The sequence below is a fragment of the Perna viridis genome, chromosome 9 (genome assembly GCF_037379345.1).
Source record: "Perna viridis isolate PV_CMFRI_1.1 ecotype Kerala chromosome 9, ASM3737934v1, whole genome shotgun sequence".
NCBI classification, from domain to species: domain Eukaryota; kingdom Metazoa; phylum Mollusca; class Bivalvia; order Mytilida; family Mytilidae; genus Perna; species Perna viridis.
Window position 1 is genome coordinate 11740290 of NC_142453.1, and position 13240 is coordinate 11753529.

Here is a 13240-nt window from a genome sequence, read left to right on the forward strand (position 1 = left end):
ATAAGTATGTCATGCTGAGGGGTAAAAAGTATGTGATGGTGATACAGGTCCAGACATGTAATGGGTCTTGTTATGTATTAAATTTTCTCAAATGTTTGCAACATTAAACACAATTTTCAGTAAATCTGCTTGTGGATCAGTGACCAAAGAAAAACTGCAGAATTTGATATCTATGAATAATAACATTCATTCATTATTTGTACAAAACTCAATTATACTGAAACATATTCTGGTGTAGCAGAGGTAAAGACTTATCACAAACCAATTTTTTTTAATAGGACTGTGGCCAACCTTTTGGTGGAAGAAGTTTCTTTGAACATGAAGGACTACCCTATTGTGAAACTCATTACCATGCTAAGCGTGGATCACTTTGTGCCAGCTGCCAGAAGCCAATAACAGGCCGATGTATTACAGCAATGTTTAAGAAATTTCACCCAGAACATTTCGTTTGTGCGTTTTGTCTGAAGCAGCTGAACAAAGGCACATTCAAGGAACAGAATGATAAGCCATATTGTCACCCATGTTTTGTGAAACTGTTTGGTTAAAAAGATATTTGTTTAGTCTGTATTCAGTACTGGTCTTACTAAACGTCAGGCAAAGTCGGTTACATTAAAAAAAAACTAATTGTTTCAAGTAGATTACTTTTTAAGACTCATGAATAAGAGCTCTGTGAATGAATTTGGAAATTAAAGCCATTAAATTCAATCTGGTAATTATTGAAAACTTGTTTTTGTATTTCCAGGGAATACTGTTTCTTAGATACCAACATTTACATAAAAAAAATTTTTTTTTTGGCTAAAAGCTGACATTTTGTAGACACAAAATTGTTCTGCTTTCTAAATTTTGTAGTTAGAAAATTAGGATGACAGTTTTTTAAATGAAATTAGAATTCTTACAAGCAGTACATTTTGCCTGACTTCTACTTGGACCATTACTTTTACATTGAATGATATTTTATCACTAAGTAGATATAAATTTATTACAATTTTAATCATTATAACATTATTTTTATTTGTGATTCGTAAAATTGTTATAAAATTTTGTATACTGTCATAAAGAGAATATATTTATACAATTTCATCATTATTTGTATGACTAATCAGTTTCTATATCTGATGTCTGTTTTGTATTTTTCCACTTTTTTGCTTATTTTTTCCAATTTTCATTCATAGTCATGAACAAGTACTGTTTATCTGTGAACTTTTTCATGTTCGTAGTTTGCGGTTTTTTTGGTTTTTTTTTTCAGGAGCCAAATTTTTTATTACTGTAAAATCTGAAATTATTGCACAGATTTACTAATGCCATTTTGTCATTTTGGTTTAAAATATATTTTTATTCAAGGCAATTTTTAATTTTGTGATTTTAGAAAAATCTTGCTTCATTAATGTAAAAAAATCAACAGTACATAATTTTTATTTGATTGTTAATCAGATATTGTGGAATAATAAAAAACAGTGCACTAATTTTTGAATTAACAGTATTAGTGAAAAACTATTTACACTTTGAATATATGAATCAAAATTTAGAAAGTGGTATTTTTATTGTTATGCATTTTGTAATCAGTTATTTCAGTATTTGCAATATGACAAACTACAATAATTTCTGAATTTATAGCAGATCATACTTACTTCTTAATCAATGAAAGCAGTATTATTGGCTGATGGATTACAGTTAATTCTGTCCTAACCAAACACGTTTTTGGACTTAAAACATGTTCTGTTTAGACAGATGGTTTATAGTGTACCAAGGTCCATTGATGTAACAGGACTTGACAAAGTGTCTGGTTTAGACAGCTGATCATGGTTCAGTATATGATTGAATTGATATAACAGGACTTGACAAACTGTCTGGTTTAGACAGGTGATCAGATTATACAGGGTTTGGTATAGACAGGTTTCACTGTATATGTCTGTCCAAGTAGTATTATATATAATTCAACATGGTGAATCAACACCATCAATAATTCTAACTCAGAGGTGCAGTTTAAACATAATTGAAATGACATTTCATCTTTTCATTGGCTCAGTTTTTACAGGTGTCATAATTTGTAATCAGCTTTCTTATATCCTCAATAATACCATGTATACTGCTTTTGAGATTTGGAGAAGTTTATTTTTTATAAACTGGATATTATTATTTATATACATGTACATTTATACATGCATTTCATTTTGGTGTTAGTATTGAATTTTTTATGAATAAATGGAATTTTTTTTAGTCTTGTTTTACTCATAAAATTCAGGTAGTATGTTTACTCCGGAAGAAAACTTTATTACCCATTAGTTGTGGTCTATTGTTTTTGTTTTGTTCTTGTTTAGTGAGAAATATTTTTAGATTATTGGGATGGATGCAGGAACTTTTTAAGTAGCAGTATTTATAAAAATAAGACAGGATATGATTCATGCATGTCAAAAACTCACCAAATTTAGTTTTATTTCTTATTCAGAATCAGTTACATACCACATAACCAGTCTTGGTTTTTCATTTGGATGTTGCACTTTTGACATAAAATTTATATAGATTGTACATTAAATTAGCACTTTACAAGAGTTATCGTTCTTGATTTAGGTTGAATTTAGTGGGAGATGAATGTATGATTTTCTCAAAAGTGCGGATTAGAACACAGAAAAGACTAATGTTACCTTAAGATATAGCATCTGAAGACATTATTTGTTCGGTGTGTTTTTCTACACTATGAATCACCTATACCATAGGCAGTGTCTGAACTTTAAATGGAATGGTATATAACACAGACAGAAGCATTAACATAAAGTCTGTGTACTTACTGCTAGATATTAATCAATCTGACAGTATACTTTTACTCGAGGAGGTCTTCTCTATTTGAAATAACGGTATTTGATTTCTGCATCACTAGATGTGTTTGGAAATTTTTCATTAAAATATAAGACAAGTGAAGTTTTGAAAGAATTATCTGCCCCTGAATGTGTTAATTTGCAGTACATTTCAATGTTATAATGAATCATTTAATCCAAATATAGTTAATTTTGCCTCCATCCTTTGATTTTAATGATAAAAAAAGTTCAATTACACTGTTATAAAATTGTGGATTATTTTATGCAAAGTTTCACCCACTGCCTGATCCTTACAAATGACTTTTCAGTAACCAAGCTTCCAAATCATTCAAGCAATTTTGCTGTGAATTGATATACATTTGTACCATTGAAAAAGACAAACAGAAAACCACACAAATGCAATTTTTAATGAGAAATTTACAGGTACGTAATATTTTCTATGTAGAGAGTATCATACCCTCATGTTTTCTTTTCATGTAAACAATGGTACAGATTTATTATTCATACCCTTATTATCCAAACTCAGAACAGTATTTATTAATATTAAAAAGGTAAAAGTACTTAATAGTAAAAATTATACTGGATATGATTAAGAAGTTTGTTTTTTTACCACTATAGAGTGTTGCATGGTTTTGTAAACCACAAAATTAAATAAAATAATTCATTTTGAAAAACAAGGTGTCATACTAGAATCATATTCTAAAAAATTCACCAGTCTGCTAGTACATATGTATCTATTTGAATTAAGTATAGTATTTGTAATTACATGTACATTCACAGTCAAGTCATTAATATGTATTATTTTGGTTTCATTTTACAATTTTGTGGCATGGACATTTTTTTCAAGCACTTTATATGAGTTGGAAGAAGGTAGAAGTATTAAGTCTTTTTGAAAATCAGACTGAAGGTCATTCATGCATGTCAAAAATGCATTAAATTCAGTTTCATTTCTTGTTCAGAAAGAGTTACTGATCACATTTTCAGTCTTAGATTTCATTTGGTTGTTGCACTTTTGAGATAAATATACATGAAATTGGCACTTTGCAAGAATTATCGTTCTTGATTTTGGTTGATTTTAGTGGGAGATAAATGTATGATTTAATCAAAAATGCAGATCTGAATACAGAAATAACTATCCTTTTGTTAAAATATAACACATGTAGACAGAAAAAGCATCATTGGTTTGGTTGGTTTTTCTACACCATGAATCACTTTACCATTGAAAGAGTCTGAATTTTATGTGGACAGGTACTTGATATGTGTAAATTGTAGATTGTGAGATGGGCCAAATCTTCATGTTGAAGTATTTGATTAACTATGAAAATATTGAACATAAATGTAAAATTAAGATATTTTTCATTCAGCTAAATATACAAATAAATATGCAAAATATGAATTTAGTTTTATTTTTCACAGTGTATTAAATCTGAAGGTGTCACTTGTTACAGAGATCAGAAATTAAGTGATATTTGGTCATGAAATGAATTTTGTCCTCATTTTAACCTCAATTTTTGGTGTTCCATGTTATATCTAGAGTTGTCTAGTCATTTAAGTGATTTTAGTTTTAGTTGGTAGTTGAGTCCTGTGCAAAAAAAAACATAGTAAATACAAGGAAAACCATGATGTAAATGAGGGACAGGATATCCAACCAAATAGACAGTATATATCACAGTTAACTAAAACAATCCTCACAGAAACTGAAGTATTAAAAGTATTAAGTGTTTGTAAAAATCAGGCAACATGGGAAAAACCACAAGCATGCATGTCAAAAACCTACCAATCTGACAATGAATGCTTTCTTTTCAAAAAAAACCATTATAATGATCTCTGCATCACTGGCTTTGTTCAGAATTTTTCAATAAAATCTTAGAAAAATGAGGTTTTTGACAGAGTTATCTGCCATTGAAGTACCATCCAGCATGATATGGAAAATTTTGTCTGTTTTCCTTGATTCTGATGGTGAAAATACACAAATTAAACTATTAAAATAGTGTTTATTTCATACAATGTTTCACCCACCGCCTGATTCTTACAGATACTGACACTTAATAGTAAACTTGGACTGTACTAAAAACTAAAAGTATTCACTAGGTGCACCGGTGGGTTATGCATTCTCTGCTGAGTTGCTTATTTGATTCCATATCTGGTTAATGGGGGGGGGGGGTAATTTCAACAGAGGAGAAATATTTTTTGTAGCAATGTTGAATTCAGAAAACTCTTACCCTACAGGCCCCATGTGTACCCTGTATTTTGAGTTCTTGATACCACTTGAACATTTTCCCTTAAATCACAGTCATTCTGTTTAGACGAATACGAGTGAAGCACCGTCAATCATTACGTTTGTGGGGTGTCAGAAAAATAATTGCTTCAAACTCGGCATGACTTCGTAGATATAGATACAAATTAATAATCTATATCTAAGAAAACCCAAAATCGAGTTATATCCCATTATACGTTCATTCCACAAAAATGTTAAAAAATTTTCAATTTGCATTTTATTCGGCTTTATTTACCTGTAATTATTTCGTGTTTAAAGTCAATAAAATACGCAAAATGTACAAAAAATTTTTTCTTCCTTTTTTATGTTTTTGAACGACTTGTGAAAAAAACAGAGACTTAGGTTGTATTAATAACGATTATAGGGTTTTTTTTAACATTTTTCCCCTTCTTTATTAAATGTAGTTTGTTATGTTTTTTTTTTTTTTGACTATTGATTTATTCTATTTTATTTATGAGGTCTTTTAACTCTAGATAGTTCGTTTTGTCTGTGTTTTGTAAGTACAATACAAACATAAGAAAACGGTTGTTGCCAATTTATATAAACTTATATTAAGTACATTAATAATCACAGACATTTGTAATGTCTACCTGAAGGATTTACACTGGACCCTTAAATTTTCTCGTCAGTTATTAAAGACAATTTGATTATCACAGTCATCTTGTTCCTTTTTCATCTGCATAAGTTTCAACTCGTCAAAGACAGTTGTTTCTGGGAATGTATCTTCATATTCTTCAGGTGAAATGCGTAACCGCTTTAAAATGTCTTTACCCTTGTCTGACATTTTGGCATGTGTTTCCTTCAGAAACCGGACGGAATGACCTCTTAGAACATGCATAGTCCCAATCTCTAAACCCTCGAGTCTTTCAAAGAATCTCGTAGCTGCCCACGATGGATGCGACGTTCGTGGCGATTTTTGTCGGAGGTCCATAGGCACTGGCGGGAACAGCCGATATTGGCAAGCATAAGAGGCGGTAACAATAGCGCCATGAGTAAGTAACAGTTTCTTTATCTTATTAGCGCATTGCTGGAAGAATATTTCATCATCTGCGTCGTAAATACAACCTTCAAATGGCGGCTGTAAGCTTTTTTGTGACGCGCGGTACACTTTCTTTGCTTTAGGCTTCTCCATGGTATTATGAGATGAATGTGGTGACGGAATGTTTGTAGAAGACGAATGTGGTGATTTGGAATGTCCATTTTGGAACCGTGGTCCCAGGCTCATTTGTGGTGGTCTCATATGCCGCGGCATTTGTGGCACAGATGGCGTAATAGGAACAAAGTATTCCATAAAGCGGTTGTCCATCTCATGGCGGTTACTGTGCATTTGATTGCGAAATGGTTCTTCAGGTACTGGCGGTCTTAGTTGAAAGTGGTTTTTAATCAGAACCATTTCATTTTCAGGTAATGAATGACCCATGCTATCATCAGCGTAGTCATTGTCAAAATTTTTCGATATTACATCGCTCTTTCCAGCCACGATTTTGTCAACTCGAGCATTAGGAGGTATAACCTCGATCATTTCATCGTCGAATTCATCAGCGTAACCACCAGTCGTTGTAACGTTCATGCTCCTATCTGACTGGTTGTCGGATTCTACTGTCCAACGAGTGTTGTCGTTTTCTTCCGTCATTTCCGGCCACTCGTCGTCTGCTTTTGAAGCAAAGAGACACAACTTTTGCTGCAGAACAAATCGAACTATTTGGTAGGCTCGTTTGACCTGGCTTCGGTCAATACTTCGAGTTGGACCATCGTCGCTTCCGTTTTTCTTATTCACACCACTGGTGAGGGCAGCCAGAATAGCGGAGAGTCTTGCCAAGTGTCCACCAGCTTGATTTATGGAACCGAAAACCATTTTGTTGTCAATATATATCCTCTTCATACGCTGGAAAATCTCGAGACATCTGCAAGAATGAAATGCAAAATGCTTATACAACATTTCTGGACGAGCTCCATGTTGGTCAAGGTCCTCATACATGTATACAAATATATCAGATATTTGTTCAGGTATTTACTTATTGAGTATCAGTGATGGATCTAGAAATTCCAAGAGGGGAAGCTAGTTTTTTTTATTGTTTTCTATAAAATCAACCAATTAATGTGGTGGCCCTTCGGGGTCCTATTGGATATGGGTATGCATACATTGAACCATAAAGATTTTATAATCTGACTCGTCAAATCCTGAAAAAAGACCTTCAAAACTGTTTTAAGAATTGAAGATATTTCATACAGGATCTGAAACAATGAATTCTAACAACACCCTCCTTAAATGACAAAACACATGTTCAGTTCCGGAGTTGTATAGACAAGTTTCATTAATTTATTGCCGAGTATAAGCTTGTAAATAAAGGGGAGTGGAGTCAAACTTCGACCTCGCAAACACCAAAAGGAAGCGAGGTCAAACTAAGGACTCCCAAGCAAGGTTCTGAATTGCTTACCCGGCTTAATAGGCAACATTTCATTTTTTTTGTAAAAGCAGCCATGTTTTTTTCTTGAATAAAAATTCCTAACCCTCACACCTAAAAATCAATCGTATCAATTTTCATTGAATTCTGTCAAATTGTATCTGGGAAGAATTTTAATATAATATATATACACGTCTCAGAATGTGACGACTCTATTCGCTACACTGCTCCATCGGATCAAAATTGATACAGGGAAGATAACGTAAACTTGCAGAAGGTCTGAAAAAATCCCAACGATGTTAGAACTCGTACCGCTGTGACATCTATGGCAACACCGCCTGCACGAAGTCCAGCGCCCTAGACCACTGGGCCAAAAATTTGACCACAAATAGAAATCATCAAGTTGAACATTTTTATCCCATGTCAGAATTTTCGTAAACCTTACAAATTTGGAGATATATGCGAAAAAAAAAACTTCTATCTGACCTCTGTTCTATTTTTAGTAACGGCGATCATGTTTTTCGACTTACCAAAAATCCCCACATCAGTTAAATGCAAAATACTATAAGGAATATCCATAGCAAGTTTGGTTCTCATTGGTTAATTTTAAATTAGTGGTTTCAGATGAAAAGAGTTTTGAAAGAGCCGCTTACGGTGACGGACGACGACGGATGCCAATAGCTAACATGGCCCGAAGATGTCAAACTTCTGCCTCACTGGGAACAAAAGAGTGAGGTCAAATAACGGCCTCACAAGCATCAAAAGAGAGTGAAGTCAATTACGCACTCATGACCAAAAACGGGGAATGAGGTGAAACAACTAAAAGTAAGGTGAAACTATATCGTCAAAATAAAAAGGGGGAGTGAAGTTTAACTACGTATTCACAAGCAACAAAAGGAATGAAGTAAAATTACGACCTCACAAACAACAAAAGGGAGTGAAGTCAAACTAGGGATTCACAAGCAATAAAAGGGAATTAAGTCAATAGACAACAACAAAGAAGAGTAAAGTCAAACAACGCGGTATGATAGTGTGGACGAACAACGGCCTCAAAGGGTACAAAGGAGTGATGTCAAATTACGACCTCACAAGTTACAAAGGAGTGATGTCAAACTACGACCTCACAAGTTACAAAGGAGTGATGTCAAACTACAACCTCACAAGGTACAATGGAGTGATGTTAAACTACGACCTCACAAGGTACAAAGGAGTGATGTCAAACTACGACCTCATAAGGTACAAATGAGTGATGTCAAACTACTACCATTCAGGCAACAGCAACATCTATATTCCGCAAACTTAAAGCCTACGTGTAGTATGAAAGACACTGCTCGATGTGTTATGTCATACACCCGTAAATGTACGGTACTACTTCGCCTACTCAAGTAATGCTACAGGTTGTCTTGCACAGCAAACTACTTTCTACTACCACAGAACTCCAAGCTCTTACGTTGTAGGACCAGGCTTCATTTTAATATTTGCTAAAAGACTTTTGGGGAACAGTCTTTTCAGAACCCAATAAAAGTCCGTCTAATTAGAATTAGACGCATATTTCTACTTCTTTTTTCCGCAAAAAAAATAAAAATCAGAGAGGCTAGTTTCGAGTACAGTGTTACCCGCCACGTTAAAATTGTTCGTATCATTTTAGTGTTTATATACTAAACTTTGGCATCTATTTACAAAGCATCTTTGCGAATCCAATATTTCATTAAATTGTAGTTTTATCAATTATGATCAAAGTTAAAAACGTAAAAGAGAGTAAATGAAAAATATTTCTTCAACATAAAAACAGGTAGACTCTTAAAGATCTAATTGCGCATAACAAGAAAAATAAAATTTAAAAATCGAAAAAGACCTAGTTTAAGAAAAGTTATTGAAGATTTTGAGGTGTAATTTAAGTCTAGAACGAACAAGCTATAAGCTACATGTATGCATTTCTTAAGGTCATTAAAATATTTGGAACAGTTTCAATTATACCATCTCAAATTCGCCTTGACAAAGAGAAATACACTTGATTTTAATTGTTCATATGATACATTTTCATTTACGTGTAGCACCATCTTCCGGAATAGCACTTCATACGATGTCAACTAACCTCAATTTGTGCTATGGTGAAGAACCAATTATGGTATTTTTACAGTTTGGTACTTTCTTAGGTCACGGTGTAAAAAGGGGGGGTGTTGTAATGGCACATTTTTTTTCATAGCATTATTCAATAAAGTTTTGTATTCTGCTTTAAGACGCACCGTTTAACCCCCTTTTGCAAATCTATAAGTAAAAAACATTTTAAAGCCATATAAACGCTCATATCCAGCAAACAATCAAAATGATAATGCATATTCGTAAATTTGCGGATTACCCCTGAGAATAAGGATCCGAAAATTGTTTAGTAATAGTGTATAGTCCTATGTAATAATACTAGCTAATTCGTTGTGTATTTAATCGACTGTTTAAAATATACATAAACTTCATTCACAGTCCTACACAAAAGATAAAGCTCTTATTTATCAGGGTATAGCGGATTAAACTCACAAATCTTAATTCCTTATATAGCAATCAATAATTTGACCGTAGTAAAAATACCGAATTGAATTTAAAATCCACCTTACCAGTATTTGGATATAGCGACGGATAAAAATGCGAGGTTAGCAGCCGATATAAAGGTTTTTTTACCATTTTAATGGTCTATAAAATCAAAATTCAACAAAGCATGCAGCCACTCGTTCAAAAGAGACGGTGCATTTCAAAGATTCTTCGTATTCGTCCGCTAGTTTATCTTAAACGCAAACGGTATATATGTACCTGGTTAATTCTTTCTGACCACTCGAATCAAAACTATATGTCTGGTCTCTCGGTAAACTGTGGCAATCTCGAATCGTAGACAATATTCCTTGCATAGAATTGGAATCAACTGGCCCGTCTTTTGATGTTTCTGGGGAGTTCTTACAACAGACGATCAAAGATCTGTCAAACATTGCAATACGATTTCTGTTTTCAAAAATGGAATGAACGTCAAGAGCTTGAACTGTTCCGAGAAAATTAAAACGTCTTCTTAGCTCGTTTTCTAAACCACATCCATAAAGTTCCTTGAGCTTCGAGTTTATGAAAATATCCATGGAATGTTCCAAACTATCTACAGTTTCTTTAAAGTCGTCTATAACTATCAAGGGGCTTCCATTGCAATCATGCAAAGTTTTCTGTAAATCCGACTTAATATTGTACTCATCAATTATTTGGACCGGGGCAGAATTCTGTGTTTTGTCATTTTCCTCGCTTGATGTTTCTGTGTCATCAACGTGTCTAGTGTCTAATGCAACACAAATTTGTTTCATCTTCTGTAAAGCGCATGTTTTTCGTTCTCCCCGCCTTGCAACAAGCAAACACATGAGTGAAACAGGTTCTGTCCAATCAGCATCGATCTTTACAGTTGCCATGGTTCCCATGAAATGAGCAGCAGAAGCCAACAGTGGGAACACAACAAGTTCTTCAGCACAAGACAACTCTTCACATTGTGACATCACAAGTTTATAAACTTCTGCATCTAAAATATATTTCCATTCAACTTTCACATCTTGCGATTCTTTAAATCTTTTTAAGTCATCCATTTCTCGAATCTCTTGTATAGACGTGTTTTTACTGCACGACATCTTTAACGTCTTATCTCGAATAGCACATATGGTAAATGTTAATTTCTAGTCCAAAGATTTCATGGTGACAAGCATTCGCTACACAATCAAAAATGGCGTTGACGAACTGCTGTGAACTTTGTTTAAGTATATACATGTCTACTCTTATCGCATTCTAATCTCGATAAATAGCTTTATATATCAAAATAGTGTAGCTGACCCATTTACGTGAAGCAGACGATAGTTCTAAGTCCGCGCTACACAAAGTCTAATCTACGTGCTAAATTTAAACCTCCCTGTCTAGTCAACCAGCACAAATACTTGTACACCAAACCTTTTTCGGATGTTTTATGTTATGTATATATGTAAATAGCTATATAGGTAAAACATACACTGTATTGCTATATTCATTTTAACACGCTTTGTGCTATTTCGTCTAACAGTTCATAAACCATGTACTTCAACATAAAAGACATGTTCATGTCATAATAGGGGGTTTAAAGATGTACATTTATCGTCTGTACGATATATTTGAAATGAATATTTTTTTTATTCTGAACATGATTTATGTCATCATTATAAATACAAGTTTTTTTTTGTTTTTTTTTGTTTTTTTGTTTTTTATATATATATATAGCTATTTCTGGGTGATGATACACTCTAATGCGTTCAGCAACAGGTTAACCTGTCCAATCCACAATATCCTTATCATGGAAAGTTTATACGCATTATTTCTGTGTTGGTTTATACAGGACCTCATATACAAACAATTTCATGGACGGAAGACTTCGGGATATTGTTTAAACATTCATTTTTCACTTTAGTCAGGTAACGCTCAAAGTATACATAGCATTATTTATAACAAGATATTTGAATCTTAATAAGCTCTGTAACAATTTATGCGTTGAACTACCCGGTCAAACAAAGTTAGTCGGCCTGTTCGAATGCCTACCTCCTCATGCAAGTATGAATGCATTAATAGATGTATAAAGGAGGGTCCTCTAGTCTGAATTTGGAATATGGATAAATTCAACCCATCTTAGTAACATGCACCTATTGCGTGTATATTGAGTAATCAAGATTCTAGCGGAAATCAAAAGAATGTAATCCAGGGACAAAGACCAGACATGAAAAACTGACGAGTTCTATGTTGTGTTTGTTGGTAGTTTCTGTTCCATTTTGATCTTATATTTACTGTAAACGTACTAATTTTTGCTATTTTCGTGGTGGACAGAAACCACAAAAAAAAATTGTTCACGCGAAATTGATTTTCAATACTGTATAACGCTATTTATTTTTATGAAACCGTGAAAATTGCTAACCGCCAATATGTCCACTTGAGAGAATCCGCGAAAATTAATACGTTTACAGTTACTGGGGATGGTTATGGCCTTATAAAACTAGTTCAACCCCACCGTAGTCATGCGATTTTGTCCACAGCCAAGGGATGTTGGCCATTTATGCATTTTCGTGTTGTTGTTTACTTTTTTGTTTATTTTGAAGAAGTGTCATTGTACTGTTACCATGGGCCTTTCAGAGCTTACTTGAAGATGTGCTTACACTTACTGAAGACCTGTTGGTTAATTCTTTAAGTTTTTTACTATCTTTTATAAACGTTTAAGGTATACGATGTAGTATTTGTGGAGTTACACCATTATATCTATATGCTCCTTTTTCTATTCAATTGTAAACAAAAAAAACATCAATCCTCTTTGTAACTTTCAGAAAAATAAAACTTTTGGTCATGTTATAAAGTTTAAACATATTTTATTTGTTATAAACAAAATGGATCAGACACAAGTAAAATAACATACTTATGAAGTCTTCTCCTGAAAATAATAATAATTGCAAGAAAGTATAGGCATACAAATTCACTAGTGTTGTTTATGTTTTACAAAGTCATGTGAGTGAGATACATGTACATAAATTCTAAAGGAATGATTTTTTTTCTCTAACTATAATTTCAGTAAAAGAGACGGTTAAACAAAATGAAATGATTGGAAAACCAATGTATCACCAGCATTTTATTCATTATTATATCCGCCTAGGGAGGATTTCAGTGTGTCACATTCAAGGAACAGCCACACTAGATCACACACTATATCACACACATTATGG

The 13240-nt window shown here is 33.3% G+C and overlaps 2 protein-coding genes across 6 annotated transcripts in view; one reads left to right on the top strand and one right to left on the bottom strand.

The window, feature by feature from the left end:
* The window catches only part of LOC148606712 (leupaxin-like), a 42835-nt gene extending 40618 nt beyond the window's left edge, over positions 1 to 2217 (top strand). For all 5 annotated transcript variants that reach the window (XM_088546449.1, XM_088546452.1, XM_088546450.1 and 2 more), the window contains exon 10: positions 279 to 2217. In XM_088546449.1, coding sequence (XP_088402575.1) covers positions 279 to 545 — 267 coding nt within the window. In that variant the 3' untranslated portion in view covers positions 546 to 2217. The remainder of the gene's footprint in view (positions 1 to 278) is intronic.
* Positions 2218 to 5611: 3394 nt separating this feature from the next.
* Positions 5612 to 11383, bottom strand: LOC148606713 (uncharacterized). The gene is made up of 2 exons (XM_088546446.1): positions 10299 to 11383; positions 5612 to 6995 (listed from the first exon to the last, which is right to left on the bottom strand). Exons 1-2 carry the CDS (start codon positions 11141 to 11143, stop codon positions 5717 to 5719), a joined length of 2124 nt encoding a protein of 707 aa, XP_088402572.1. The 5' UTR covers positions 11144 to 11383; the 3' UTR covers positions 5612 to 5716.
* Positions 11384 to 13240: the final 1857 nt, after the last annotated feature.